This window comes from Haliotis rubra, unplaced genomic scaffold, assembly GCF_003918875.1.
Source record: "Haliotis rubra isolate DU_JTF1 unplaced genomic scaffold, ASM391887v1 Scf1279, whole genome shotgun sequence".
Taxonomy (NCBI): domain Eukaryota; kingdom Metazoa; phylum Mollusca; class Gastropoda; order Lepetellida; family Haliotidae; genus Haliotis; species Haliotis rubra.
In genome coordinates this window covers 13444-40879 of record NW_025765202.1, presented here as the reverse complement: position 1 = coordinate 40879, position 27436 = coordinate 13444, and the positions used below count along the sequence as shown (strand labels likewise).

The following is a 27436-nucleotide window of genomic DNA, read 5'->3' as shown; positions in this document are numbered from 1 at the left end:
TTCAATTAATAAGGGTGGGAGATGATACCGGTTCACCAGTATATAGCACAACTCCACTCTGTTCAATTAATAAGGGTGGGAGATGATACCGGTTCACCAGTATATAGCACAACTCCACTCTGTTCAATTAATAAGGATGGGAGATAATGCGGTTCAACAGTATATAGCACAACTTCACTCTGTTCAATTAATAAGGGTGGGAGATAATACCGGTTCAACAGTATATAACACAACTCCGCTCTGTTCAATTAATAAGGGTGGGAGATAATACCGGTTCACCAGTATATAACACAACTCCGCTCTGTTCAATTAATAGGGGTGGGAGATAATACCGTTCACCAGTATATAGCACAACACGGCTCTGTTTAATTAATAGGGTTGGGAGATAATACTGGTTCACCAGTATATAGCACAACTCCGCTCTGTTCAATTGATAGGGTTGGGAGATAATACCGTTCACCAGTATATAGCACAACTCCGCTCTGTTTAATTAATAGGGGTGGGAGATAATACCGTTCACCAGTATATAGCACAACTCCGCTCTGTTCAATTAATAGGGTTGGGAGATAATACCGTTAACCAGTATATAGCACAACTCCGCTCTGTTCAATTAATAGGGGTGGGAGATAATACCGTTCACCAGTATATAGCACAACTCCGCTCTGTTCAATTAATAGGGGTGGGAGATAATACCGGTTCAACAGTATATAACACAACTCCGCTCTGTTCAATTAATAAAGGTGGGAGATAATACCGGTTCAAACAGTATGTAGCACAACTCCGCTCTGTTCAATTAATAGGGGTGGGAGATAATACCGGTTCAACAGTATATAGCACAACTCCGCTCTGTTCAATAAATAGGGGTGGGAGATAATACCGGTTCAACAGTATATAGCACAACTCCGCTCTGTTCAATTAATAGGGGTGGGAGATATTACCGTTCACCAGTATATAGCACAACTCCGCTCTGTTCAATTAATAAGGGTGGGAGATAATACCGGTTCACAAGTATATAACACAACTCTGCTCTGTTCAATTAATAGGGGTGGGAGATAATACCGTTCACCAGTATATAGCACAACTCCGCTCTGTTCAATTAATAGGGGTGGGAGCTAATACCGTTCACCAGTATATAGCACAACTCCGCTCTGTTCAATTAATAGGGGTGGGAGATAATACCGGTTCACCAGTATATAACACAACTCCACTCTGTTCAATTAATAGGGGTCGGAGATAATACCGTTCACCAGTATATAGCACAACTCGGCTCTGTTTAATTAATAGGGGTCGGAGATAATACTGGTTCACCAGTATATAACACAACTCGGCTCTGTTCAATTAATAGGGTTGGGAGATAATACCGTTCACCAGTATATAGCACAACTCCGCTCTGTTCAATTCATAGGGTTGGGAGATAATACCGGTTCACCAGTATATAGCACAACTCCGCTCTGTTCAATTAATAAGGGTGGTAGATAATACCGTTCAACAGTATATTGCACAACTCCGCTCTGTTCAATTAATAAGGGTGGGAGATAATACCGGTTCAACAGTATGTAGCACAACTCCGCTCTGTTTAATTAATAAGGGTGGGAGATAATACCGGTTCAACAGTATATAGCACAATTCAGCTCTGTTCAATTAATAGGGGTGGGAGATAATGCCGGTTCAACAGTATATAGCACAACTCCGCTCTGTTCAATTAATAGGGGTGGGAGATAATACCGGTTCAACAGTATATAGCACAACTCTGCTCTGTTCAATTAATAAGGGGGGGAGATCATACCGGTTCAACAGTATATAGCACAACTCCGCTCTGTTCAATTAATAGGGGTGGGAGATAATACCGTTCACCAGTATATAGCACAACTCCGCTCTGTTCAATTAATAAGGGTGGGAGATAATACCGGTTCAACAGTATATAGCACAACTCCGCTCTGTTCAATTAATAGGGGTGGGAGATAATACCGGTTCAACAGTATATAGCACAACTCTGCTCTGTTCAATTAATAGGGGTGGGAGCTAATACCGTTCACCAGTATATAGCACAACTCCGCTCTGTTCAATTAATAGGGGTGGGAGATAATACCGGTTCACCAGTATATAGCACAACTCCGCTCTGTTCAATTAATAAGGGTGGGAGATAATACCGTTCACCAGTATATAGCACAACTCCGCTCTGTTCAATTAATAGGGGTGGGTGCTAATACCGGTTCAACAGTATGTAGCACAACTCCGCTCTGTTCAATTAATAAGGGTGGGAGATAATACCGGTTCAACAGTATATAGCACAACTCCGCTCTGTTCAATTAATAGGGGTGGGTGCTAATACCGGTTCAACAGTATATAGCACAACTCCGCTCTGTTAAATTAATAGGGGTGGGAGATAATACCGGTTCAACAGTATATAGCACAACTCCGCTCTGTTCAATTAATAAGGGTGGGAGATAATACCGGTTCACCAGTATATAGCACAACTCCGCTCTGTTCAATTAATAGGGTTGGGAGATAATACCGGTTCACCAGTATATAGCACAACTCCGCTCTGTTCAATTAATAGGGGTGGGAGATAATACCGGTTCACCAGTATATAGCACAACTCCGCTCTGTTCAATTAATAGGGGTGGGAGATAATACCGGTTCAACAGTTTATTGCAATTCGAACTTCACAACACGATATATTGCGGTACACTTTTCCCTTACCGGTTCACCTGATAGGATCGTAATTTTTGTCTGGTAGTCAAAACTACTAATACCATTTGTATTTCCTGTATATTATCATACATGAATAGTTTCTAGAATGTTTATCGGTCATTTAATTGAATTTGCGTGACTTTTCAACCCTATAAATAAAAAAAAGTATGATTGGTACCGGCACTCATTTTTTTCTCGAGTTCCAAACTTTAAAGCGAAGTCTTCAGTTTGGAAACATTTTCAATTGATCTCTTGTAAATCACATCTGAGTCCTGACAGTGGCCAGTGGCTTTGTTTCGAAAGAAAAGAAACAATAAATATATTACCTTAACCCATGTATTACACTTTCACAATATATTGCAATACAACATCTGGATCAGACAATCCAGTGTCCAGTACATATTGCAATACGCCAACACATATCCCAATATATATCGCAATACGAACATTTTGAGAATACTCAACCCTATCAATTAATATACCAACTTGCCCAACCTGATCGTGAAATTGTGTATTGCCTGGCAAGTTTGAAAATACTGTTCGGTTGTCCTCGAGCAAGTTATAAAATCAGCAGTGGTAACCTCATACTTAGAAGATTCATAACCTGGTGCGAGAAATAATTTGTAATTATCTCCTTTACACGAACTGACACCTGGGTCAGACTGGCTCCCTGCCATAGCTTGTTTTGTTTGTTTGTTTTTTAAAGCCGCAATATTCCAGCTATATGGTGGCGGTCTGCAAATAGTCAAGTCTGGACCTGACAATCCAGTGACCAACAGCATGCACATCGATCTAGATGTTGTGAAGTGACAGTGTATGAAATAAGCCAAAAACCCAACGAGACATCAGGGCTGGCAACTTCAAAATGTTACCAGCCCAAAATGGATTTAACCGGACCAGAAACCAAGATGTGTATGGAACATCTAAAAGTTTTACCAGACCATCGGGCTGGCTAGCTGTAAATCTTGGCCGTCCGTCAGATATCGAGCCCGTCTGGGGCGGTCGGACGGGCCTTTATATAATTTCATACACTGGTAGTGAGCATATACAAACGTGGCAAGGGGCAGTCTACTTGCTGTATAATTCCATCCTTATATTGTTATCCTAACTTGAACTTTATGTCAATGTGCTTGTTTCCAACTTTCTAATGTATTACATGTTAGAATTCAGGCTGGCTAGACTGTTGATCTAATCAAACATGTAAGATAAGGTCAAACTTTATGGGTTAACAACGTCCTTATTCAGGTGATACGACGTTTCGATACCTTCTTGTTTCGTTGTCAAGCAGGTATGCGTCAAAACAACGTATCAGCTGAATGAAGAAATTGTTCATCCATAATGTTTGTTCTTATCGGACTCCAATTTCTAAAAACGCCACTCAAAGAAGTATTCAAACACAGTTTATCTCTAGACATCAAATCTGTTGAAGTTCAATTACTAATTATATATTCATAAATTATCTCCATGTTCAGTCAATTTAGTCTGGAATATAGTCACTCATAAAAGTGGACTTAATATATTCTAGAGACTATACTCCCAACTCACGTCATAATGTTTCATTTCATTCTGTCACACCGAATGTCAACAAATAGCGCAGGTGTTGATAAACGTGACTGACTCATTCAAGCAATGTGCTTTGATGTAAAAGAGCGATTCTTGTCGATTTCCCAGCAATCTTATTGTGTTTAACGTTCAATGGTTCATCCTGTTTTTTGTTCTGTTGGAAGGGAGATGAAAGGCACCTCTTAAGCATTTATAAGAAAACAGACAGTGTCCTCTGTTTTGCACAAACCCATGAAGATCCATGATAGAGGTGGTCTTCATCAACCCATAACTTGTCCTGGCTAATTTTCCACTTGTCCTGATTTTTATGACATAATCATGATGATGTAATTATGAAAGAATTAATCAACATGGTATTTGATGTTAATGTTCACTGGACTATTTATCGAGAAGTGATAAATGGCAAAGAAGGATAACTCTACTTAATTATCATTGCAAAATTTAATAATTACATTTTGAGCAGATATGAAATGAAATCCAAGTTTATTTGTAGTTTGAAAACGTAAGCAGAGATTATCTAGTGGCCCACGGACAAGTAAGATACCATTATTTGATTGACCGAAATGAAAAGTGACTTGTCCCGGGTATCGGGCGATGGGGTTTTTGAACCCCTACCTGGTCCAGATTTGATTATTTATTTAAACAACCAACCAACGTTATCATGTTTTGAGTAGTTTACGTTTATTTGTTAATGTTAAGCATCTTCATGAGTGGCGACTAATATGACCAAGCAAAAACATTCAAGAGCTAATCAGAATTTCTGCAGACATTTTGCTAAATACAGTAAAATATGTTTGGTTTGTTGAGTAACTCTAATTTCAACAGTGAATCTGCAGATAAATGTGGAGTTTTTGTGAAATACATTAAGCTACTTTTAGAGAGCAGCTTAAACAAAATTTCAAAATTATGGTCTAGTATGAGTGATCATTTTTATTTTGTCAAATAAATTGTTTGAAATTATCTTTAGCTGGGAAAAGTGTTTTCTGCACATGAACACAAAGAACGCAAATAAATATCCGAGGTACAGATAAGCTGCGTATCTGCGTAAATTACGCAAATATTTATATGAAAACTCAATTCCTATTAAGTCTATTGCGTACAACTTTGTAAAAAAATTTACAAGTACGCTTGAACATTGGAAAATACTCAATAACACACATAAATGTCACATTTTAGCTTGCGTACCAGTGGTTAGATAAAACAACTGAGGTATTGAGATGTTTTATTTCAACACGTGAACTTGACTACTTGCAGTCTTTCTTATCGTTTCTCATATTACAGATACAATATGAATAGCAAACACGTAAACCAACATTTAAACTTTATTATTTTTATACAAATTTATGGAAAATGGTAAAATACCCATTTGAGTTGGATTTAGGTGGGTACAATATATTTGGTTACTCAAAGGAAAATTAGGATACCCAATTGAGATGAACACACGCGAGTACATAAATCAATGATACAAAAAGTTATCTGTAGCTCTGAATTATGGTAAAAGTTCCCAGTTATATCAGAGACAGGATACGACAAGAAAGGTCAAGTACTGGTGATATTGAAGCTTCTATGGTAAAAGTTCCCAGTTATATCAGAGACAGGATACGACAAGAAAGGTCAAGTACTGGTGATATTGAAGCTTCTATGGTAAAAGTTCCCAGTTATATCAGAGACAGGATACGACAAGAAAGGTCAAGTACTGGTGATATTGAAGCTTCTATGGTAAAAGTTCCCAGTTATATCAGAGACAGGATACGACAAGAAAGGTCAAGTACTGGTGATATTGAAGCTTCTATGGTAAAAGTTCCCAGTTATATCAGAGACAGGATACGACAAGAAAGGTCAAGTGCTGGTGATATTGAAGCTTCTATGGTAAAAGTTCCCAGTTATATCAGAGACAGGATACGACAAGAAAGGTCAAGTACTGGTGATATTGAAGCTTCTATGGTAAAGGTTCCCAGTTATATCAGAGACAGGATACGACAAGAAAGGTCAAGTACTGGTGATATTGAAGCTTCTATGGTAAAAAATCCCAGTTATATCAGAGACAGGATACGACAAGAAAGGTCAAGTACTGGTGATATTGAAGCTTCTATGGTAAAAGTTCCCAGTTATATCAGAGACAGGATACGACAAGAAAGGTCAAGTACTGGTGATATTGAAGCTTCTATGGTAAAAGTTCCCAGTTATATCAGAGACAGGATACGACAAGAAAGGTCAAGTACTGGTGATATTGAAGCTTCTATGGTAAAAGTTCCCAGTTATATCAGAGACAGGATACGACAAGAAAGGTCAAGTACTGGTGATATTGAAGCTTCTATGGTAAAAGTTCCCAGTTATATCAGAGACAGGATACGACAAGAGTGAGTGAGTGAGTTAATATTTAACGTCACATCGGCAATATTTCAGCCATATCGTGACGAGAACATTTTACATTGAAATGGAACATGTGTATATTATAAAACCTGTCATCGAAGGACAGCAAAACAACTAAAATATCACAATTAGATTTAAAACTAGTGTGGAAGGTTAAAACTAATAGCACTATTAGGACAATACAAGATAAAAACAGGCTATAGATCGCCAACAACTGAAGGTCGATCACCATACTAGGGACCATGGGGACTTACAGTACCTTTGCTGCCTGCATGGACCCTAGCTGGATTTACACCATCCCTTCAGCCATTGGCGTTTATACTGAGATTTAGCCATACATTAGAATGACAAAAATACTACGATTAAAAACCTGGTAGACTTAAATTTACTTGAAATGTTTTGGGACTTACGTACCCTCTCAGGAGGACAATAATTTTACAATGCTTCAAACCCCTTTGAGGATACAGCCACTAACAATCGAAGTTGATAATCTAAACAACCAATTATAAAACCTTATCTATTCACAAAACATATCAAAATTCATTTAACAAATCTATCTCTTTTAAAAAAACAATGATTAAATGATAATTAACAGCATTAAAAAGGTCCTTTACTGTTTTGATATTGAAATATTTATCCCTTATGATGGAGAATTCAACACAGTCAAGCAAGTATGCTTGACGGTGACTCTCTCATCACAAGGAATACAAAACGGAGGATCCTCGCCTTTCAATAGATATACATGAGTATACCTTGTGTGGCCAATGCGACATCGTCGCATGATGACCTCTTCAAATCTGGACTGACAACCCAAGTAGGTGTAACCAATATAGGGTTTTATTCCATGTAATTTATTAATACCTACTCGGGTGTCCCACTACTTCTGCATCAGATCACGGATGTAGGTTCTAATGCTAGCTTTGTAATCAGAGTATGGGATCAGAAGTGGTGTCACAGATTTGTTGAGTGCTGCCTTAACAGCAGCAAGATCAGCCATTGTGTTACCAGAAATGCCAACGTGGCTGGGTAACCAACAAAAGACGATGTCGCATTGGCCAGTAGCAAGCTCATTATACAATTCAATAATTTCTAATAAAAGTGGATGTTTACAAGAAATATTTTTAAAAGCCTGAAGACACGAAAGGGAATCGGAAAATATTATGTATTGATTATATTTACGGTGGTTATTAATATATTTAAGAGCTGTTAATATGGCGTTAGCTTCTGCTGTGAAAATAGAGCTGTTATTTGGTAATCGGGAAGATATTGTTCGGGATCCAATGACAGTGGCACATGCCACCGCGCAACCATCCTTGGACCCATCTGTAAATAAGGATTTGTATGTATTATATTTAGTTTTTAATTGATTATATTCTTGTTTATATTGTAATTCATTAGTTACAGATTTCTTATACTTTGTCAGAGTTAGGTCAACTTCAGGCCTCACCAGTTGCCAAGGAGGAGAAGAAAGAAGACGGGAAGGAGATATATTTTCCAGCTCAATGCCGGCAGCAGAAATGAAGTGTTTATTTCTCAAACCAAGAGGCGGAACAAGACATGGCTTTATGTTGTACAGATCCTCATAAAGAGGATTGAAGACACAGTTAAATGCAGGGTTAGACGCGTTAGAATATAGTTTGGTAATATATTGTAAAGATAATTTAATACGGCGTTGGGAAAGAGAAGGCTCATCTGCCTCGATATAGAGACTATCAACTGATCCAACACAAAGTCTGAGACCTTGGTGGTGAACAGAATCAAGTAGTTTAAGGTTGCTTTTGCAGGCTCCGCCATATACGATGGAGCCATAATCAACTTTAGATCGCACCAATGATCTGTAAAAGTGAAGGAGGGTAGTTTGATCCCTTCCCCACTTTGAATTGGAGACACCCTTTAACAAATCGAGTGCCTTCAGGCATTTAGCTTTAAGGGATTTAACATGTGGCAGGAATGTTAAATGGGAATCAAAAATTAGGCCCAAGAATTTGGTCTCCTTTACAACTTTGATGGGAGTGCCATTTAAAGAAAGTTCTGGGTCCTTATGAGGCTTATATTTTCTACAAAAATGTATACAATTAGTTTTTGATTTAGAAAATTTAAAGCCATTTTCAAGACACCATTTATTTATTTTGTTTAAACATAACTGCAGTTGCCGTTCAATAGTATGCATATTTTTACCACGACAAGAATTTATTAAAATCATCCACAAATAATGAGCCATCAATGGAATCATTTAAAACCTTTGATAAACTATTGATCTTGATGCTAAACAGTGTGACAGACAAAATACTGCCTTGTGGGACACCCTGGTCCTGATTGTAATGATCAGACAGGGTTGAACCCACTCGGACTTGAAATTGCCTGTCTTTTAAAAATTGTGATATAAAAAGAGGCAAACGGCCTCTCAAACCAAAGTCATGTAAATCCTTCAAAATGCCATGCTTCCAGGTCGTATCATAGGCTTTCTCAAGATCAAAGAAAATTGATACAGCATGTTGTTTATTTACTAAAGCATTTTTAACAAAGGATTCTAAACGTACCAAATGATCAATGGTACTACGATTTTTCCTGAAACCACATTGAATATTTGTTATAAGGTTATTGGTTTCAAGATACCAAGTTAATCTATTATTCACCATACGTTCCATGGTTTTACAGACACAGCTAGTTAGAGATATCTGTCTGTAATTCGACGGATCTGTATGATCACTGCCAGGTTTTGGTATTGGGACTACGAAGGAGGAAATTCTCCAGACGTCCATATTTGGTCAAATATATCTAAAAGTGTCATCAGACATGGTTCAGGTAAGTGTTTCAGTAGCTGGTAATGTATATTATCATCACCCGCTGCAGTGTCATGAGCTTGCTCAAGAGCTGTATGTAGTTCATGTAATGAAAACACTTCGTTATAATCTTCACCGTTATTTGATCCGAAATTAAGTTTTGTCTTTTCCCGTTGTTTCTGATATCTCTGAAACTCAGGGACATAATTTGCCGATGATGAATGTTTGGCAAGAGTTTTGCCAATTTTATTTGCAATTTTAAACTTGTCAGTAATTAAATTATCACCATCTTTAAGATGGTGAACAGCAGATTTTGAACCTTTGCCTTTAATTCTTTGAACCATGTTCCATACCTTAGACATTGGCGTGCGTGAATTAATTTTGGAGACATAATTTCTCAAAGATTGTCGTTTGTTTTGTTTAAAGGTACGACGCGCCTTTGCATTGAATATTTTAAATTCATTTAAGTTATGGACAGTTGGATGATGGCGGAAATAACGCTCTGCCTTTTTCCTCGCTTTTCTGGCTTGTCTACAATCTGTATTAAACCATGGTTTTCGTACATGTGCAGTCGTAGAGGACTTTGGTATACACTCATCAGCTATTTCATTTAGAACATCAGCAAAGGTTTGAATGGGATCAGTTAAATCACTGAAACATTCAGGTCGCAATTTCGATTGACAAATAGTTTGATATAAAGACCAGTTAGCCTTCAAAAAGTTTGATCTTGCATACGATGGAAAATCAGATGGAGTTATTTCTGAAAGCATAGTTGGGAAGTGGTCACTTCCACAAAGGTCATTATGAACAGACCAATCAAATTCATTAAGGAGGTTAGAATCTGCAAGAGACAAATCCAGAGAAGAATAAGTGCCAGTTGCAGGATGCAGATAGGTGCTCGAATCATCATTAAATATGCACAGGTCATTATTGGAAATGAAATCTTCCAGTATTTTGCCTTTAGAATTAGTGTTAGTACTGCCCCAGAGTGTGTTGTGACCGTTTAGGTCACCCATGATAACACATGGCTTTGGGAGTTGATCATAGAGTGATTGAAGATCAGTCAGCTGAAGGTTCAATGAAGGCGGAATATACAGAGAGCATAACGTAAATGCTACACCCAGAGTAAGTCGCACTGCAACAGCTTGGAGATTAGTGGTAAGTGTAACAGGGATGTGAAAAACATCCAGTCGTATAAGGATAGTAGAACCTCCAGTGGCTCCTGGAGGGGAAAAATAATGATACGGTTCAAACGGACGTGAGTTAAAATTATCTGTCTGTTAAAGATACGTCTCTTGCAGACAGAACGCTGATGGTGTTAAATCCTGGATTAATAGCTGTATTTCATTAAAATTTGTCCGTATTCCTCTACAGATCCACTGCACGATATGTTTAGATAGACCTATCTTTTAGGTTGATTAATGGGGATCTACCCCGCACCGTTTTCGAGGGCGACAAGCTATGTGCCCTAGATTGGACGTTTTCGGACACGTCCATGTCCTCAAGTGATCCGTATTTGTTAAATAATTTGACTTTATCATCTGACCCTTTAGGGGCTCTGCCACTTTGTTTTTTCCACGAATCTGGCTTCGGTTTGTTTATGCTTTTGACGATTTGCTGAACGTTTCTGGTAGATTGGGTCATTTGAGATGCCTGAGAAGATGTAACACGTTCAGAAGATGGTTCTGATTGGGTTTGGGCCGTGCCAGGAAGACTTAGTGGTTCCACAGTTTGTGTAGACACTGCAGGTGATAAGATCTCAGGAGACCCGGTTTTGAGCCATGTCAAGTTCGTCTGACAGCTTGCAGAGGACTTGGTTACTGTAGGAGTTATATCAGACGGTGATTTTGCTATGGAAGCATAAGTTTCCTTGATCTCAGATCTTAAGACAAACTTTTTTGCATCAGAGAAACTAATGTTTTGAGTAAATTTGATCTTATTGATCTCCATATGCTGTTTCCAGATTGGACAATCTTTGGAAAAGGATGAGTGAGTGCCTGCGCAGTTGGTACATTTCTTAAAGGTACTCTCACAATCTTCTGTTGTATGTATTGATTCATCATCCGAGCTCCCCACCCACCACGGAGTTTCATGAAGACAATGCTAAAAACAAGTGGGTCTCCAACTTGCAGCACCAAGGATACTCGGATGATATACTCAAGCAGAAAAACTAAAATAATAATTTTCCCACCAGTTTGGCCCATGAGTCACCGCCTTCTGCGCATAAGACTCTATGCAAATTACAAAATTGGAGTGACTCATTTGGAATTTAAATATATAAGCATCCATCCAAGACATATGATACATTTTAAACAGTTTCCGAACTTTGTGCATCACAATATACATACACAGGGCTTGGCATGACCAGCCGATTGGTTGAACCGGGACCATTCAACCACCCATCTAGGTGAAGTCAGGGCCGAAGTTGTGTGTTGGGCAAAGGAACACTGTTCCTGGAACCAGTGCCCTCAACCACCAGAATCCCTTCCTCCACCGACACAGGGGCGCAACCCACGGCAAACGGGTTGGTGGACCAAATATACCCCCGGGTCCACAACGGGGGGTCGAAGAGCGCTTAGCGTTACCCAGCACCCACCACGAGGAGGTGGCTCTTCACGGGTGCCAGATACGACAAGAAAGGTCAAGTACTGGTGATATTGAAGCTTCTATGGTAAAAGTTCCCAGTTATATCAGAAACAGGATACGACAAGAAAGGTCAAGTACTGGTGATATTGAAGCTTCTATGGTAAAAGTTCCCAGTTATATCAGAGACAGGATACGACAAGAAAGGTCAAGTACTGGTGATATTGAAGCTTCTATGGTAACAGTTCCCAGTTATATCAGGGACAGGACTGACTGACTGACTGCGTTTGGTTTTACGCCGCTTTTAGCAATATTCCAGCAACATTACGGCGGGGGACACCAGAAATGGGCTTCACACATTGTACCCAAGTGGGGATTCGAACCCGGGTCTTCGGCGTGACGAGCCAACGCTTTAACCACTAGGCTACCCCACCGCCCCATCAGGGACAGGACACAACAAGAAAGGTAAAGTACTGGGCCCCGTTCCTCATTGCGATCGTAGCGCTACGACTGTCGTAAGTCGATGTTAAAGTATGGGAGTTACAATCATCTCAGCGCTACGATCGCTTTGAGGAACGGGACCCAGGTGATATTGAAGCTTCTTCCGGTCACAGAAGAACTAAGAACTTTGATGACTCTTCTTAGCATCATTCATTAAAATCAGTCTCAAACCAATTTCTACAAATCTGTCTACCTAAATAGACACAGACACTGGATAATGGCGGCGAATACAAGGAACTTCAACTCAGGGCAATGCAATATTTCACGAATGATTTCTTTTATGTAAGCCTATAACACTCGATCCCGATCTGACGACAAGCATGGGTAGCTGAAGATCGATTCTAACCTGGATCTTCACGGGGCAGACAAGCATGCTTTCCTGAAGATCAGTTCTAACCAGGATCTTCATGTGTGTGGATGCAAGTTGTTTTTCTGAAGATCGATTCTAACCCGGATCTTCACGGGGAGGACAAGCATGCTTTCCTGAAGATCAGTTCTAACCAGGATCTTCATGTGTGTGGATGCAAGTTGTTTTTCTGAAGATCGATTCTAACCCGGATCTTCACGGGGAGGACAAGCATGCTTTCCTGAAGATCAGTTCTAACAAGGATCTTCATGTGTGTGGATGCAAGTTGTTTTCTGAAGATCGATTCTAACCCGGATCTTCACGGGGAGGACAAGCATGCTTTCCTGAAGATCAGTTCTAACAAGGATCTTCATGTGTGTGGATGCAAGTTGTTTTTCTGAAGATCGATTCTAACCCGGATCTTCACGGGGCAGACAAGCATGCTTTCCTGAAGATCAGTTCTAACAAGGATCTTCATGTGTGTGGATGCAAGTTGTTTTTCTGAAGATCGATTCTAACCCGGATCTTCACGGGGAGGACAAGCATGCTTTCCTGAAGATCAGTTCTAACAAGGATCTTCATGTGTGTGGATGCAAGTTGTTTTTCTGAAGATCGATTCTAACCCGGATCTTCACGGGGAGGACAAGCATGCTTTCCTGAAGATCAGTTCTAAAAGGATCTTCATGTGTGGAGACAATTATGTTTTCCTGACGACTAATTCTAACCAGGATCTTCACGGGGAGGATAAGCATGCTTCAATGGTCATGTACTTACCACTGGGTACATAAAGCTATATACAAATGAGCCTTTTGATGACACGAAGCAGAACCTGCCGAGGAACTCCCAGTCCTGAAACAGAAGAAAATAGGAAATAATTCCACTGAAACATGTTTCACAGTGTTCTAAATAACATGTGTATTGCATAAGATATGACCAATGAATCACCATTGAATCCTTTGCAATAAATGGCCAGTCCAAAAACCTAAGTACATAGGTATTCTGTGCATACAAATACACATTTACAATTTACAAAACTATAGTTATAATGACACTGTGTGACACTGTGCATCATTAACCACTCTAATCTTTCACGTCTTACATACTATTATGTAGTGCTCATAAAATGTCTGAGTCCCATGATGAGATTCGAACCACAGACCTTCTGATCTGAAGTCAGACACCTTGTCCACATCACCAAACACTTAACCTTATGAGCAGGCTGACAAAGTAAGAATGTAAGTAGCGGAATGACTCCACGCTCCGCTACACCTAATCACTGATGAATGTATTCATTACGTACACACGACCTCTAGTGTAGTGAATTATGCATGACGTGCTATGTCTGGCATATCATACTGTCCTACTGATCCTGAAACAAACATATCCAATACAGCCACAGCAAGTCTATAATCTGTGGCAAGTCTTGATTATTTCAGTTTCTGAAAATGAAGAACTTTCTGGGCTCCTTCTTGTTATCTTTTATTAAAATAAATAAAACTGTATTTTTCTGTAAAATATATTCATTTTGATTTTACATTGCTTTTAGCAATATTCTAGCAATATCACTGTACCGGATAGTAGAAAAGGGGCTTCACTCATTATACCCTTAGGGGGAATCGAACCCGGGTCTTCGGCGTGACAACGAATGCTTTAACCACTAGGCTACCCCGCCGTCCCCATTCATTTAAGACTGACTGAGATTAGTTTTACGCCGCTTTTAGCAACATTCCAGCAATATCACGGCGGGGGAGACCAGAAATGGGCTTCACACATTGAACCCATGTGGGGAATCGAACCCGGGTCTTCGGCGTGACGAGCCAACGCTTTAACCACTAGGCTACCCCGCCGCCCCATTCATTTCAGAGACAGATGTTAGCCTATGCATATCATAACCTAGACATTAATACTGTGTGCAGCCTTGTGCATTAGTCACATGACATACACGTGACACATATGCACGGTTGACCTTGATTACTAATTTCAAGGATTCTCACAGGATATTTGAGGCTATTGTAATGAAAGTAATGAAATTCGGTATTGTACTGGACAGCAGGATTTACTAATTATTTTGATTACAAGAACTTAATATTTCTCGTCAAGCTTGTGATATAATGAATATTATTGTCCATACCTCGCAATATTATATCTTCTACGTCCATTCTATTGTGCTTACTTGAAGCAAAAAGTTGGAGCAATCAGTTTATATTTATGGGGATTTATACAGGACACATTGGGCCCATGGCAGAGGGATTTATTTGACATTTTAGAAATCTGTGTGCCCGTATATGGACTGCTGTAGATCTATGGCTGCTGGCCTGTCACATGACCACCACTTCCTACGACATGACTAGCTGCAGGCCTGTCACATGACCACCACTTCCTACGACATGACTAGCTGCAGGCCTGTCACATGACCACCACATCCTACGACATGACTAGCTGCAGGCCTGTCACATGACCACCACTTCCTACGACATGACTAGCTGCAGGCCTGTCACATGGACACCACATCCTACGACATGACTAGCTGCAGGCCTGTCACATGACCACCACATCCTACGACATGACTAGCTGCAGGCCTGTCACATGACCACCACTTCCTACGACATGACTAGCTGCAGGCCTGTCACATGAACACCACTTCCTACGACATGACTAGCTGCAGGCCTGTCACATGAACACCACTTCCTACGACATGACTAGCTGCAGGCCTGTCACATGACCACCACTTCCTACGACATGACTAGCTGCAGGCCTGTCACATGGACACCACTTCCTACGACATGACTAGCTGCAAACCTGTCACATGGACACCACTTCCTACGACATGACTAGCTGCAGACCTGTCACATGAACACCACATCCTACGACATGACTAGGGGTGGGTATTGCAGAGAATTTTCATATTGCGATATATTGCGATGCGAAAGCATATATTGCGATATGTATTGCAATATATTGAAGAAGTTATTTTAACAAAAAAACTACTTATAATCGAGTTAATGCTTGATTTATAAAGGAAAAACACAACAAAATCACTATGCTTGATTAGCTTTAATAACAACTTTTAATTTACTTTACCATTGCATATTTAACATACAGCGTTCCCCTTATCAATAGTTCCATCTACCGTGAACTTTTTCAACTCAAAATGCTGCCATACTGAAACCTTTGCCCTTTCATTTGGCACCACAATAAATTGTTAGTTGTTGGGGGTCGCCATTTTACAACAAACGCATGACTTCCGGTGTGAAAAATGGAAATATCCGAAGAAATTACGAAGTTTTCTGTATGCATGTCAAAATACCGGTTTTCGATCAGCGTGTCACAATACATATTGTTTTCATGTCTGAACCAGTAAATACCGGTAAACCGGTTATATTGCGCAGCCCTAGCCATGACACTGTGTTATTTACTACCGGTTATTAACGACAATGGTCACATAGCATGAAGAAATTAATGTTTCATAAAATCAGCCAAAAGTATTATTACTATCTGCAAAAGTTTTACTAAACTAATTAGCAAAGATTTATCAATAACGTGGCTTGTGAGTGCGGAGCATCATCAGATGGCTTCTTAATTAATGGGTAAAGATATACGCCAGTCAGTATCTATTAGATCAGACTACTGGTAAATAGGTTATATATATACTACTCACAGGAAGTTAAGGATCATCCAGTTCTTCAATGTTAAACTAGTTAATCTGTCATGACATGATGTGACTTAACATGACGTGACATGACTGATTAACTATAGCACTATCATAGAAGTCTTTCTCTATTTCTATGGTAATATGAGTGAGTGAGTGAGTGAGTTTAGCTTTATGCCGCTTATACCAATATGCCAGCAATATCACGGCGGCGGAACACCAGAAATGGGCTTCACACATTGTTCCCATGTGGGGAATCGAACCTGGGTCTTCGGCGTGACGAGCAAACACTTTAACCACTGGGCTACCCTACCGATTTCTCGAAACATGTAATGAGCAACAACACTCTTATAATGTATATATATATATATATATATATATAAAAACCTGAAGTGTGCTTCTCACTATATATTAAGCATCTCTTCTTTTCCCGGAATAACCGCATTTGAGCTTTTTGTTTGCTCTCAGGTTTTACTTTTTGTAAGCAAGACCAGGTTTTACTTTTTGTAAGTAAGACCTCTTCCCAGGTTTTACTTTTTCCTATCTCTATATGAACATCAACATTCAAATGATATATGAGTGTTTGAAATCAATTGGAAAATATCGTCCAAGATCAATTTCAAAGTGCAAATGTTTTCCCAAGCTGGATTAGAACCACATCTATCAGGTTAATAAGCAGACGCTCTACCTCACAGCCACCAAGTCGACGAAGTTCGTGTTGATTTATCTATTTATAGTTACTGTCATTGAATTGATTTTACTTGCGCTTCAGTTATTGTTATGTAGCTTCATTAAATGATCATCTATATTATAATTATCCATCATGGACGGTTTATATGTTAGGGAAAACACTTCCCCTCGGTTTTGGTAGAGAATGTAAAACCTTGGGAGGAGGGAAATCCCTCGGTTTTACATTCTCTACCAAAACCTCAGGGGCGTGTTTTTTCCCATACGTAATACATGCTAACTAATCGATCTTTCGTAGAGGGTAATGTCCGAGTAACTCTCCATCCTTAAAAATAATGGAGCCGAGGCCCCTCCGGGGCCGATGCACATTATTGTTTAGGAATGGAGAGTTACGAGGATATTACCCTACTTAAATTACATTCAATGTATTGGTAATATTTCTGTTATCAAAATTAAATGTCAAAATGACAAAATGAAGTCTTAAATTTGAAACTGGTACACATCACACAGGTAATGGAGCGAGCAGACAATGGAATGACGTCACAAGTGTCATTTAATTAGTGTTAATTTGTTTTGTTCTTTCTCGAAATAGCATCTTGAAACGTGTACTGTCTACTACTGAGCAACAACACTGCTGCACCATGATTGTTAATAATGTAGTATGACATGAAAGTGTTAAGTCATCAAGGCAATACTTTTTTAACATTATTACCACTCAAAAAGAAGAAGGAAAATATAAGAAACGTAAACATGAAAAGAGTGAATTGTTTAACACGTTTCAAAAACAAAATAATTTACTGTCATTGTATGATTAAAAGTAATTTGTTGATAATATAATAAAAAATTAACATGCTAATTCAAAAGAGAACAAATTATGATGAATACCGGTAGTAAAAAAATACAATGGATGTACTTTTCCTTTATTTTTTTTATCTTCCAACAAGAATGTTTTGGACAAAACTCTGTAAAACGCCCTCCAACCATTAAAAGTGTTAATGAAAATCAAATGTAAGAATTTATCGAAGTGTATCGTTCAAGGTTTTGGCTGCGCGCCAAGTGATGGCAATCATTTCGCCTATTTGCAAAACTGTTGGTATGAGACTCATTCCTCACCTTTAAACTGTTTAGACTTTGCAATTAAAATAAGTCTCCTAGACACACTTGACAAACATATATATGGAAATATACAGTCATTTAACGCTCTTGGTAGTAGATCTAACGAAACGCTTTTTCTTGACGATGATGACATTCGCTTGCGACAATAACTAGCTAAGATACATAGCGTTCACTAGGCAGCACCTCCATAGGCCGCAATGGTGGAAATCCTTTGTCGCACTTTCGCGCACTCGTTACGATTTTTGCGCACGAAAAACTTATATGAATTACTTTTTTGTACATATACGTACACGTGCGCCCGATTTTCGTTATCAAAATATCAAAAAATATATATTTACAAGCCATCAAACATCTCAGTCCATCGCTCACATATGAGCGGGGCCATTTTGAATCACGTGACCTGTGACGCGAAGGGGATATCCCTCCCCAAAATAGTAACACACGCGTTCCATACCTCGTTGCTTGTTGACAACACATTTTCATACATTTTAGGCAATTAAAACGATTGTATGGAGATTTTCGTTTCCAATCTAGACTGACTGACCACCCCTGTTTTTTCAACAGCTGTTTTTTAAAGGAATTGCTGGTGAGTTTTCAATGCTTCATATAATATACGATTATTGCTGTCACCTTCACAGTTCCATGGGTGTCCCTGTACTACTCATGAATATTTGCCTACAAAACACAGTTTACTAATAAGACTTATTAGAATTTAGGAATTAAATAATTAACGAGTTCACAAATCAATTATCTATAAATTTCATTTGTACCATATAACCTAGATGTTCCTACATCAAGGGACAGTGTTTTTCATCATGAATTATGAACAAATACTAAAACAAGGGGATACATCTAGAAAGCAATTGTTAAAAGGGGAAGGATCATTCAAATTACAGCACAAAGCCAAATGTCAAATTATTAAAATGCGCTCCGTCCGTCCGTCCGTGCACATTTGTCTTTTCCGGAGCAGAACTTCAAAACCGTTCACTATTTCTTCACCAAACTTGGCACATAGATAGATCTGGTGGTGTACTGGTGCCTTTTGGTAGTTTGGGATTTCCGTATAAAATATTTTTGTGTGTGTTTCCATGGCAACAATTTCGACTTTGACTGAAATTGGTGGTAGTGTTCTTTTCAGGAGCAGAACTGTAAAACCGTTCAATGTTTTTCACCACAAATTGGTATATATATCAATCAGAACCTTAAGTGGTGCCTTGGCTATTTGCAGATTTTTGACATTTTTATTTTTCTCGGTTCCATGGAAACGATTTGGACTTAGTCTCAAAAAGTAGGGGTGGGCTTCTTTTCCGGAGCAAAAATCGAAACCTTTCATTATCTTTCAACAAAACGTAGCAGATATATGAGACGGATCTTGAAGTGGCGCCTTTTGTTATTTGCAAAGTTTTTAGTATTTATATTTTTCATGATTTGCATGGAAACAATTTGGACTAAGTAAAAAAAATCAGTAACTGTCGGATGATTTGTTCTTTCAAATTTCTGGAACCTGGGGGGATTTGTCATCTTTTGATGACTCTTGTTTTGATAAGTTATAGCAGTGAGTTTCACAAAAAAATAGACATGTCGTCAAACACAAAGCTGTAACTATGTAACTATATCTCTTCTATCCCTTTGTTTTTCTCTTGAACATGCCCTTGCAATGGGCACAGACAGTGTCATCCATGGTTTCTTCTCTCAACTTTCAACCTTGAATGCCAGTAAATAAAGTGCATATCAATGTTAATTATTAATTATCACTTTAATTTAACATGAGTTTAAACTTATACCTTCAAAAGAATAAACTTCATGCACAATTTCATATCCTCATCATTGTTAATGTTCTCAATAAACATATAATTGCACCTTGAAAAGCAGACTTTCTAACTAACACTTCACTGATAATTTAGAAAGCCTGCTATTTTTGCTGTCAAAAGATAAGAGGTACTGTAAGGTTTGCAAATGAATTTTCTTCAGTTGACCTAACAAATAAAAGCCTTCTGTCCAGTGGTGTATGCACAAGAGTTTAAGTATGATATTTGGCATTGTGCTGTAATTTGAATGATCCCCTCATTCAACAATTGATTTATTGGTGTATCCCCTTATTTTAGTATTTGTTTATAATTCGTGATGACAAATAACACTTTTTGACCACTTGGTTGCTAGTAACAAAAGGAAAAGATGATTTTGGCAAGGTTTGTAGCTGGTGCTTGAGACCTAATACAACATGGAGATATTCAAAATATTATACAAGGAAGGAGAGTTATGAACTGAGAAATATTTAAAGTTTTTGTATGTACATGAAATTTATAGATAATTAATTCGTGAACTCATTACTTATTTAAGTCCTAAATTCAATTAGTAAACTGTGTTTTGTAGGCAAATATTCAGGAGTAGTACAGAGACACACATGGAACTGTGAAGGTAACAGCAATAATCTTATATTATATCAGGGAGACTCTATAAGGGGGAGTGGTCACTCCTCGGAAAGCTCCTAAGCTATGCCTCGGCTCGTCACGTGATCAGTGTAGCCAATATGGCGGCAGCGTAGTTTTTAAGATTGAGCCCGGTTTATTTTCAACAGCTGATTACATACGCTGAGTGTTGTGACAACTGAAAACCTACATGTAGAAGATAAGTTACCTATTCTGTCACTTCATTTCAAGTCAAATAATTGTTATTAGTGTCAGTATAAGTACAGTAGCTTTGTAGTAAAGTTTCAAGTGGGCATGTTGTAGCTCACTGGCTTCAATTCTCAGTACACAGTGAAGAAAGACTAAATTATATCGCTAAAAACTTCTTTCACATATTCGTTTAATTTTTAGAAGGGAAATATACCTTTAGTTGAAAGGTGTTTGCAGGTAATAGTGATAGTTTTATAACTAAAAAATTTTTGGTAGGGTGTATTTGTGGTGTGTGAAAAATATGACATATCGCCGATCTGCCATTGAAATACTACAGGGCGTTGTTTGAGTGTTTCTAGTTAGTGTTCAAAAACATCTTTCATATACACCTTCAATTTTTATGAGGGGAATATACCATCACGTGAAAGGTGTTTGCAAGTAATAGTGATAGTTTTATAATTTAAAAAAAATTGTTAGTGTGTATTTGAGGTGTGTGAAAAATATGACATATCGCCGATCTGCCATTGAAATACTACAGGGCGTTGTTTGAGTGTTTCTAGTTATTGTTCTAAAACATCTTTCACATACACATTTAATTTTTATGAGGGAAATATACCATCAGGTGAAAGGTTTTTGCAAGTAACATTGATACTTTTTTTTTTTTTTTTTTTTAGTGTGTATTTGAGGTGTGTGAAAAATATGACATATCGCCATTGGTGCTTGTGATGCTTGAGTGTTATAGTTCTAAAACTTCTTTCTTTCTTGTTGATCTTAGTATTTGACAAAACTGGAAAGGTGTTTACAGCACTTTGTGATAGTTCTAAACTTTCTGTTCTTGAGGGGTCTGTGACAGTGTCAGTTAACATTCTGTCAATGCCCATGTCATTCCACACATGCAATAAGATATCTGAATTAGTTACTAATGTAAAAACATGTCTCAAAGTAATTTTTTTTTTGAAAATGGACAGCTGATGTTAACATATGTGTTCTACCGATAGTTTTGTGTTCTTTAACATGTTTGGGGAGGGATGGCCTTGGTGTATCATTTATTCTTTCATTCATTCACATATGTTCTTTTTCTTTTGTTCTTTTTCTTAATTTCTTTCATTCATTCACATAAAATTCTTGCTCTTAATTCATTCATTCATTCATTGTAAAATTCCGACTGATACAATACACTGGCTGAAGTACTGTTAAACGCAGCCGAAGTTGCGCTGGGACCGAACCAAGTCACTGTGTGCGTTGGAGCATGACGAGGCACACGTTAATTAGTACAAATGGTAAAGAAAGCAAGCGAGTGACCTATCCCTGTTGTAGAGTATCCCTGATTATATGAAGCATTGAAAACTCACCAGCAATTCCTTTGAACAGCTGTTGAAAAAACAGGGGTGGTCAGTCAGTCTAGATTGGAAACGAAAATCTCCATACAATCGTTTTAATTGCCTAAAATGTATGAAAATGTGTTGTCAACAAGCAACGAGGTATGGAACGCGTGTGTTACTATTTTGGGGAGGGATATCCCCTTCGCGTCACAGGTCAGGTGATTCAAAATGGCCCCGCTCATATCTGCGATGGACTGAGATGTTTGATGGCTTGATGGCTTGTAAATATATATTTGTGGATATTTTGATAACGAAAATAGGGCGCACGTGTAGGTATATGTACAAAGAAGTAATTCATATAAGTTTTTCGTGCGCAAAAATCGTAACGAGTGCGCGAAAGTGCGACAAAGGATTTCCACCATTGCGGCCTATGGAGGTGCTGCATAGCGTTCATGTGAGTGAACGCTATGTATCTTAGCTAGACAATAACAGGCGGGCCTTTCAGTTTCGCTCTGAAAACAGGATCTTGAATAGCTTACGCTATTTGACTGTAAATTCCCTTCAACCCATTTCGCCTCGGAAGATGTAAACTTCACAGAGAGAACACAAACAATTCCTAAAAACACTCTTAAATCCATCTTTCGTCTCTTGTCAAATGTTCGCTCGAAGAGGTCTATCTTCGGCCATGACAGTGTACAACGTCACGTGATCACCTCCATGGCAACAAAATATACAGGTGCTCGTCATTGTTAACAAGCTATATGCGTCGTATATCCCGGATCACTGGCTTAATTCACGTCGGCGACCCTGCTGTACATAGTGTTTTAATATCCTGAGCCGGTCAGAAGCTTACAAACAGAGCGCTCAACAATCACGGGCCGATACGGGATAAGAACGCCAATACGGTTATTATAGTGTGGTTCGGCCCGAACAATCTCGCCATTCCCAGCCATGCGTTGAAAGACAGGGAGCGTTAATGCATTGACAGTGATGTTGTGAAATATACCTTCCTATTAAATTGTGAGTGAGTATATACGCCGCCTTTAGCAATATTCCAGCAATATCACGGCGGAGGACACCAGAAATAGGCTTCCCACAATTAATTGTACCCATATGCATGATATGAGGAATCGAACACAGGTCTTCGGCGTGGTGAATGAACGTTTTAACAGCTAGGCTACCCCACCGACACAATACGACAAGAATATTGTACAACAATAGCCATATATTCTGTCAAGGGTCAGAAAGAGATTTCTATAAATACAGTATAATATATACTCATTTTCAATACATTTAAATATAATTTAATTCAATTCATTACATAAACGCTGATAACCAGTAGGCCTACATGCATCATTTAATTGATTCTAAACTTGAGATAAACTTGCTTTCAAGCAACGACTTAAATATCTATGTCCTATGCAGTATATTAATTAACCCATCAAAAGATTTTTGTAACTGTCATTTTCCATGACGTCCCCTGCATATTCTGATTGGTACCAGGGGCGGTGGGATAGCCTAGTGGTTAAAGTGTTCACTCGTAACGCCGAGGACCCGGGTTCGTTTCGGTTTCACTTTTCAGGTCAGGCGATGACTCAACAGAGTTGCTCTTCTCCTCAACATACTGCTCGTAAACTCGGTGCAGCGGTCGGTCAGAGAGCCTTTCTTGGAAAAACTGAGCCAGTTCAGCAGTGTGCGAAATAGTTTCCAAATTTTGCTAGCCAGCCAGGCTAGCTATGCCTGAAAGTTACTAGCCCACAAAATATTTCACTAGCCCGAAATTTGAATGTAGACACAGGTTTTAACATTACCCTGCTAATATGATGAACATGTTTACAAGGACATAATCTTGCATGATTTAAAAGTGTATAATGACTTAACAGGCCGGACAGAGTGTTATATTTACAAAATGACCCCATGAAAATTCATCAGTCAATCCGGAAAGTGACAGTGGAGATTCACTGGTCCGACTGTATTTTTTACTAGCCACGGGCTAGCGGGTCAGTGGCTATTTCGCACACTGCTGTGCCGATTTGATATGGTACTTCACTTGGCTGACACTCATATTATATATATCATGTACAGACCCGTCAATAAAATCAGCGTTAAGAGATGTTACCTAACATCCTAGGTTCTTGTTAGATAGCTGAGGAATGGGCTGTTTTCGCAATGAGTTTGGACTTGCTTCACAAGAACACCCCCACCTAGGGGAGATCAGGGACCATGGGGACTTGCCGTACCTTTACTACCTCCATGGGCCCTATAGCTGTATTTACATCATCTCTCTAGCAGCTTGCGATTAGCAGCCAAATTTAAAAAAATAGAATTCTCTGATTAAAACCCTGGCAACGATAAACATAACTTGAATGGTGTGGTTCTTACGAACCCTGAGAAGTCGAGATGTGGCAAGCTAACACAGACTGACGTTGATGCTGCTGCTCCCTAGACTAACGCTTAGTTCAGTTCAGTTCATTTATTCACCAAAAGACACTCACAGTGGTACACAGGGCAGTTACATAGTGATTCATGAATAATGTAATATTGATACGAGGCAATATCATTGAAGTTTTGAAAGGTTTACATAAATACATGTAATATATTTGCTTAACTTATCAACAGCTGTGTAATTTTTTTCCATAAAATGACTATGATGTTTAAAGTAATTATGTCTTGTACAACAATACTTTGGTACTAACTTGTTTTTATCTGCTAATAAAGAATTACACTCTGAATATATATAATTTTGATAGAAAAAAAATAACCCCATTTAAATTGAAAAGGAGGTCTCGACTTACTTCACTGAGGTTTCAGCATTGCCCCCCTTCCCAGGAAGGTCTACACAGACTTTGGGAAAACTGGTACCCCTCAAAGAGAGGCAATAATGTACTGGGAAATATAGCCTGTAAATAATATCAAATATGCACTTTCTAAAGGCGAGAATTTATGGATTTACTTATTTATTCAAATAAAATCATACACCGAAACGTCTTGTTCCTCAAATAAATTCTTACTCCGAAAATTTGTGTTCCTCAAACATATTCCTACTCCGAAACGTCGTATTCCTCAAATAAAGACGTTGACATCCATACATTATCACCTTTATTTGCCTTACTTCTAACTGCCGTTCAAAGACTCTCTGAAATTTCTTCGTAATTATTTCAATGTGTTTCACACCACACATATGTTAAGTGCAATTTTTCCATGTAGACTCTTTCTAATGATGTGATAATATTCTATCTTGTGTAAAATGATAACATTTTTGCTGTATTAGTGCTATTTGTGAAATATGTTCCACATAAAACTTGAATAAATATATCCTGTAAATAATTCAAATATGCTATTTCTGGTGAATGCTTCAAACTGGGTGATTTTTGGTATGATTTAATGATTAAATATGCATAATACACCTGTCCTGTAAATTACTTAAAATTGTCTTTTCTGGTGGTTTCACTTCAATGAAAGGTAAACATGTAATTATTGCTTAACTATCCAACCTTGACTAATCCCAGCAATAGCAGTCTGACAATTGGGAGTTTATGTACTCAACAGCAGACCAACGTTTGAGCTCATTAAGATGTAATCTGTGGTCAGAAAAACGTACATAGCCTTTTAATCTCATTAACCAAATTAGTAACAATAGGTAATTACCTGGAGTGAGAATTATATCGTTTGTCAAGGCAGCGAAATAAATACCTCCCTTGACATAATTGGTAAAAAGGCTTAATTAGTTGATGTGCTGAATTAACAATAAAGCAACTTTGAAGTTTGTTGTATGGAGGCAAGACAACTGCTCGATGATCAAGTTTTAAGTCTGAAAAATATATACAATATATATTTTCTTAAGTGTTATGATACATATTTTTTAATAGGTTGGTGAAATACTTTTCTGGAATTAAATTTATAATTCATTTATTAGTGCATATATTTACTGTTTTCATTATCACAAGAAATGAGACAGAAGTAATAAGTTATTGTGTCATATAAGTCAAGACTAGCACTACTACTGCTACTACAACAACAACTACTACTACTACTACTACTACTACTGCTGCTGCTGCTGCTGCTATTGCTACTACTACTACTACTACTACTACTACTACTAATGCTGCTGCTACTATTGCTACTTCTACTACTAGACCGCCTCCGTGGTGTAGTGGTTAGAGCGTCCGCCCGGAGAGCGGAAGGTCGCGGGTTCGATCCCCGACCGCGTCATACCAAAAGACGTTAAAATATGGTACTTGTTGGTCCCTGCCTGGCGCTCGGCATTAATGGGTACAACAAGGACTGGTCGGCTCGAAGTCAGTATAATGTGTCTGAGTGGGGTATTCATGCTTCACTGCGGCATGGTATCTCAGTGGGCTAGCACTATAAAACCAGCTTCAGTCTGGGCTAGTACAAGCAGCCGCACGTACACATACACGCGCATGCACGTCGTCATATGAGCGAAATATTCTCAAGCACGACGTTAAACCCAATTTCACCTCACCTCACCTCACCTCACCTCACCTCACCTCACCTCGAATTAGAAATAGAGTTATTGTTCTTGTTTGAAGTATCTTTGATGTTCATTCGCAGGGGGCGGTGGGGTAGCCTAGTGGTTAAAGCGTCCGCTCGTCACGCCGAAGACCCGAGTTCGAATCCCCACATGGGTACAATGTGTGAAGCCCATTTCTGGTGTCCCCCGCCGTGATATAGCTGGAATATTGCTAAAAACGAAACTAAACTCACCCACCCATTCGCAGATGTGAAATGAGGGGTACGCGTCGTTATTCGGCTTAGTTCAATACCCGATTTTACGAAACCGAAAAAGCACGAGGTCGATATCTTCGTATTCGCATCCATGAATGCAATGACGAGTCAGTAAGTGTTTATTATCCGATGATACTTGCTAAACAAACGAAACGTTCGAGTATTGATTCCAGAAGAATCATCAGCATCATCACAAAATAGTAACTTCCAAACCATTATGACATTATATAATACATTCCTGACAACATGTTGTTAAAACCCGATTTTATGAGTCTCCATAGACTCTTAACAGTCACAGAAATATTTTTGTTCACTTTATTACACAGCTATATAAAAACAGGAAAAAAATTCTGAACCAAATGTCCGTGTCTATGGCTAAGTGTCTAACGAGGTATATTTTTTAGAAAGTGTAATTACATGCACCATTTCGTGTGTAGCATGAACCTGTCAAG

At 38.6% G+C, this 27436-nt stretch overlaps 1 protein-coding gene across 1 annotated transcript in view; it reads right to left on the bottom strand.

The window, feature by feature from the left end:
• The window catches only part of LOC124266744 (transmembrane protein 145-like), a 51024-nt gene extending 27791 nt beyond the window's left edge, over window positions 1-23233 (bottom strand). The window contains exons 1-2 of the mRNA XM_046701532.1: window positions 22775-23233; window positions 13618-13692 (exon numbers count right to left, since the gene is read on the bottom strand). Of these exons, the coding sequence (XP_046557488.1) occupies window positions 13618-13692; window positions 22775-22873 (174 nt within the window). The 5' untranslated portion in view covers window positions 22874-23233. The remainder of the gene's footprint in view (window positions 1-13617; window positions 13693-22774) is intronic.
• Between the last annotated feature and the right edge of the window lie 4203 nt (window positions 23234-27436).